Source organism: Homalodisca vitripennis, chromosome 8 (genome assembly GCF_021130785.1).
Source record: "Homalodisca vitripennis isolate AUS2020 chromosome 8, UT_GWSS_2.1, whole genome shotgun sequence".
Lineage (NCBI taxonomy): Eukaryota > Metazoa > Arthropoda > Insecta > Hemiptera > Cicadellidae > Homalodisca > Homalodisca vitripennis.
In genome coordinates, this window is record NC_060214.1 from 18,419,521 (window position 1) to 18,425,602 (window position 6,082).

Below are 6,082 nucleotides of genomic sequence, written 5' to 3' on the forward strand. Positions count from 1 at the left end.
TATCCATCTTTAGCAGTGACCATATCTAGCAGTATCCATCTCTAGCAGTGACCATATCTAGCAGAGGCGATCTCTAGCAGTGACCATATCTAGCAGTATCCATCTCTAGCAGTGACCATATCTAGCAGTACCCATCTCTAGCAGTGACCATATCTAGCAGTATCCATCTCTAGCAGTGACCATATCTAGCAGAGGCGATCTCTAGCAGTGACCATATCTAGCAGTACCCATCTCTAGCAGTGACCATATCTAGCAGTACCCATCTCTAGCAGTGACCATATCTAGCAGTACCCATCTCTAGCAGTGACCATATCTAGCAGTACCCATCTCTAGCAGTGACCATATCTAGCAGTACCCATCTCTAGCAGTGACCATATCTAGCAGTACCCATCTCTAGCAGTGACCATATCTAGCAGTATCCATCTCTAGCAGTGACCATATCTAGCAGTACCCATCTCTAGCAGTGACCATATCTAGCAGTACCCATCTCTAGCAGTGACCATATCTAGCAGTACCCATCTCTAGCAGTGACCATATCTAGCAGTACCCATCTCTAGCAGTGACCATATCTAGCAGTACCCATCTCTAGCAGTGACCATATCTAGCAGTACCCATCTCTAGCAGTGACCATATCTAGCAGTACCCATCTCTAGCAGTGACCATATCTAGCAGTACCCATCTCTAGCAGTGACCATATCTAGCAGAGGCGATCTCTAGCAGTGACCATATCTACCAGAGACGATCTCTAGCAGTGACCATATCTAGCAGAGGCGATATCTAGCAGTGACCATATCTAGCAGAGGCGATCTCTAGCAATGACCATATCTAGCAGTACCCATCTCTAGCAGTGACCATATCTAGCAGAGGCGATCTCTAGCAGTGACCATATCTACCAGAGACGATCTCTAGCAGTGACCATATCTAGCAGAGGCGATATCTAGCAGTGACCATATCTAGCAGAGGCGATCTCTAGCAGTGACCATATCTAGCAGAGGCGATCTCTAGCAGTGACCATATCTAGCAGAGGCGATATCTAGCAGTGACCATATCTAGCAGAGGCGATCTCTAGCAGTGACCATATCTAGCAGAGACGATCTCTAGCAGTGACCATATCTACCAGAGACGATCTCTAGCAGTGACCATATCTAGCAGAGGCGATATCTAGCAGTGACCATATATAGCAGAGACGATCTCTAGCAGTGACCATATCTAGCAGAGGCGATCTCTAGCAGTGACCATATCTACCAGAGACGATCTCTAGCAGTGACCATATCTAGCAGAGGCGATATCTAGCAGTGACCATATCTAGCAGAGACGATCTCTAGAAGTGACCATATCTAGCAGAGGCGATATCTAGCAGTGACCATATCTAGCAGAGGCGATCTCTAGCAGTGACCATATCTAGCAGAGGCGATCTCTAGCAGTGACCATATCTAGCAGAGACGATCTCTAGCGGTGACCATATCTAGCATAGACGAACTCTAGCGGTGACCATATCTAGCAGAGGCGATCTCTAGCAGTGACCATTTCTAGCAGAGACGATCTCTAGCAATGACCATATCTAGCAGTACCCATCTCTAGCAGTGACCATATCTAGCAGAGGCGATCTCTAGTAGTGACCATATCTAGCAGAGGCGATCTCTAGCAGTGACCATATCTAGCAGAGACGATCTCTAGCGGTGACCATATCTAGCATAGACGATCTCTAGCGGTGACCATATCTAGCAGAGACGATCTCTAGCACAGTCCATCTCTAGCAATGACCATAGCTAGCAGTACCCATCTCTAGCGGTGACCATATCTAGCAGAGACGATCTCTAGCACACGATACTTCACCTACTGTTTATTGTATAAATGAAAATTGAATTCGACAATAGTATTGCAACAACACAGTCCATTTCTAGCAATGACCATATCTAGCAGTACCCATCTCTAGCAGTGACCATATCTAACAGAGGCGATCTCTAGCAGTGACCATTTCTAGCAGAGACGATCTCTAGCAGTGACCATTTCTAGCAGAGACGATCTCTAGCAATGACCATATCTAGCAGTACCCATCTCTAGCAGTGACCATATCTAGCAGAGGCGATCTCTAGCAGTGACCATTTCTAGCAGAGACGATCTCTAGCAGTGACCATATCTAGCAGAGACGATCTCTAGCAGTGACCATATCTAGCAGAGGCGATCTCTAGCAGTGACCATATCTACCAGAGACGATCTCTAGCAGTGACCATATCTAGCAGAGACGATCTCTAGCAGTGACCATATCTAGCAGAGGCGATCTCTAGCAGTGACCATATCTAGCAGAGGCGATCTCTAGCAGTGACCATATCTAGCAGAGGCGATCTCTAGCAGTGACCATATCTAGCAGAGGCGATCTCTAGCAGTGACCATATCTAGCAGAGGCGATCTCTAACAGTGACCATATCTAGCAGAGACGATCTCTAGCAGTAACCATATCTAGCAGAGGCGATCTCTAGTAGTGACCATATCTAGCAGAGGCGATCTCTAGCAGTGACCATATCTAGCAGAGGCGATCTCTAGCAGTGACCATATCTAGCAGAGACGATCTCTAGCAGTGACCATATCTAGCAGAGGTGATCTCTAGCAGTGACCATATCTAGCAGAGGCGATCTCTAGCAGTGACCATATCTAGCAGAGGCGATCTCTAGCAGTGACCATATCTAGCAGAGACGATCTCTAGCAGTAACCATATCTAGCAGAGGCGATCTCTAGTAGTGACCATATCTAGCAGAGGCGATCTCTAGCGGTGACCATATCTAGCAGAGACGATCTCTAGCGGTGACCATATCTAGCAGAGACGATCTCTAGCACAGTCCATCTCTAGCAATGACCATAGCTAGCAGTACCCATCTCTAGCGGTGACCATATCTAGCAGAGACGATCTCTAGCACAGTCCATCTCTAGCAATGACCATAGCTAGCAGTACCCATCTCTAGCAATGACCATATATAGCAGAGACGATCTCTAGCACAGTCCATCTCTAGCAATGACCATAGCTAGTAGTGCCCATCTTTAGCTTTGACCATATATAGCAGAGATGATCTCTAGCAAAACTATCTTTAGCAGTGATCATATCTAGCAGAGACGATCTCTAAGAGAGTCTATCTCTTGCAGTGACCACATCTAGCAGATACAATCTCTAGCAAAACTATCTTTAGCAGTGACCATATATATATAGCAGAGATGATCTCTAACAGATTCTATCTCTTGCAGTAACCATGTCTAGCAGAAACAATCTCTAGCAGTGACCACATCTAACAGAAACGATCTCTATCAGTGACCTTATCTAGCAAAGACAATCTCTAGCACAGTCCATCTCTAGCAATGACTATATTTAGGAGAGAAGATCTCTAGCAGAGACAATCTCTAGCAAAACTATCTTTAGCAGTTACCATATGTAGCAGAGACGATCTATAACAGATTCTATCTCTAGCAGTGCCCATGTCTAGCAGAGACGATCTCTACTACAGTCCATCTCTAGCAATGACCATATCTAGCAGAGATGATCTGTAGCAGAGACAATCTCTAGCAAAACTATCTTTAGCAGTGACCATATATAGCAGAGATGATCTCTAACAGATTCTATCTCTGGCAGTATCCATATCTAGCAGAATCGATCTCTAGCACAGACCATTTTTAAAAGATACTATATCTAGTAGCGATCATCTCTAGCAGTGGCAATATTTTACCTATATAGTCTACATGAACAATGGAAGAAGTAAATTTATTTACCGTTGTACCAAACGTTATGAATATTTCAACGTTTTTAATGCTTGACTAAGATAATAGAAGGTTGAAAAATTGCCTAAATAGGTTATCAAAAAGCAGACAGAACAAGTTTCTAAAAGTAAGGTAAATTAAATTAAAGTAACAAAAATTATATTTAATACTAGACAAATTGTATGAAAGTCTAACTTTCTTAGCTATTATTATTACTATTTAAGAATAATTTTTACCCTGTTTTCCAATCAAAAATAAGTAAATAATATGACTAGTGGCTTAATCCAATAAATTATTTTATAAATTTAAAAACTTTACCTGGCAGCTCCTATTTTAGGGTTGGCAGAAATAATTGTTCATATCATGTAGGTTTATATTTATTATTTACTATAGTTATGTATATATTTACCTATAGGTTTCCGTATGAGATATTCACTGACCATTCCCAGTATTAGGCTGTTGTGATTACTTGAAACTGAGATTTTAAGCACTATATCATAAATTGTAATTTTTGAAGCTCTTTAAAAACTGTAGACTTTCTAAATTAATCACAAACCGTGTATATTTTAGCTATAGCAGTCAAACACATGTACAATAAGTGGCATAAAGTAGGCTATTTTGATCATTTATCTATATTAATTAATGTAATTAAATCATTTGTTTATTGGGGTGTTGCTTAGATTTGTTTGGCTATTAAATATTGGCTAAACGTAACCAAGCCACCCCAAATGGGGTTATTTTTGGAGGACAGTGTACTAAACTGGTAAAAACAAACTTAGTCGTTAAATTAAACCGTAACAACCGAGTGTAGCTATTTTGGACATAGTAATATGTACAGTATTTTACCAAACGTAGTAATCTCTACATATCTGCGATATTAAGGGTTCACGTACGTTGTTTATTTTTTCATGTCAAACCCCATTGTGATCGATAGAAAGAGCTATTCTTGTTAGTAAACTCTAGATTCTGGGATTTACGTTTATAACGGAAAAGTACTTAATTGAACATGATCCGAGAGGTTTCATGCGGGTTCAGAGACACGCTGTATATGGGTTCGTCCTTGACTGTTATCAGAGTCTTGTTGTCGCCTCACGGCGCGAGGATACTGTAAAATAGTTGGAAAATCGATGATAACCGCTCGCCCAAGGTGAGTTACGACTCTTATCAGTTAGTTGTCTGTCGCCTCCAGCGATAAAATTGTATCAGTAGAGTAGAGGTTAGGTTAGTGTTGCGCTACGTACCGTACAGTGGCCTCCTCATTGTATAGCTAGAGTTGAGGTTAGGTTAGTGTTGCACTACGTTCCGTACAGTGGTCTCATCATTGTATCGGTAAAGTTGAGGTTAGGTCAGTGTTGTGCTACGTACCGTACAGCGGTTTTTTCTCATTATATCATTAGATTTGAGGTTAGGTTAGTGTTGAGCTACGTACCGTACAGTGATCTCCTCACTCACTGGAGCTATGTTTGCGTCCTACAGCAGATGATGTGTCTGTCCAGCCAGTTCATAAGAATACTTGTAAGTCCTAGGCGAATATTTAAGTAATTGTATTACAAAGTTGTATTACATTCAACATATGTTAACTCTTAAATTACAAGAAGCACAGGCCTCATTAGAGTTAGGACGCTTTAAGTAATACCGCCATTGTAAAACGTCAGTGTAAACATTACATAGTTTATGAAATCATAAATGTTTACGGAAACATAATTCACTGAAGCGCAATTTATTACTCAAGCTAAATTATAATGTAATCGTAATATTTTGTATAAAATGATAACCCTGGTTTATAAATATACTGTGTAAATGTTATAATCAGTGAAAAATGTAAAAATGAATAATGAATACATGAGACGGAACAAGTTTCAGTTTCCAGGTTTTTGTATTGAAGGTAATTCAGGAAAGCCAACACGGAAAGGTTTATACAGAGTTTAAGACGACATTCACAGAGGCTACGATCTGTATGTAGGTCACACGTGTACTAATGCGCAGGTTGTTTCAGTGACAGATATCCAGTGACGGATTTAGGTGGGGGTTAAAAGGGGCCTTAGTCCCCACAAATATTTCCTTAAAAAAGTAAATTTTTGATCCCACAATGTGTAAAAATGTGATTTATGATGTGCGTCTTTTAAAAATTTCCAGGGAAGGAACTCCGGGACCCTCTTTTCCATGACAGGCATTCTAAAAACCCCTACCCCTCGGTAGTGATTCTCCCCAATCTTTATGGTAAATCCGCACCGTGATTCATTTCTTAGTTGAATAAAAATTGATGGAAAATACAGGCTACAGTGGTTTAAAGGGTTTAAATGAAGTTGGGAGGATGAATTGCCATTGCTAACTGTTA

At 41.2% G+C, this 6,082-nt stretch overlaps 1 protein-coding gene across 1 annotated transcript in view; it reads left to right on the forward strand.

The window, feature by feature from the left end:
* Window positions 1-4,961: 4,961 nt before the first annotated feature.
* LOC124367379 (ras-related protein Rab-37) overlaps window positions 4,962-6,082 on the forward strand; it is a 275,711-nt gene continuing 274,590 nt past the window's right edge. Inside the window, exon 1 of the mRNA XM_046824145.1 lies at window positions 4,962-5,259. Within this exon, the coding sequence (XP_046680101.1) occupies window positions 5,224-5,259 (36 nt within the window). The 5' untranslated portion in view covers window positions 4,962-5,223. The remainder of the gene's footprint in view (window positions 5,260-6,082) is intronic.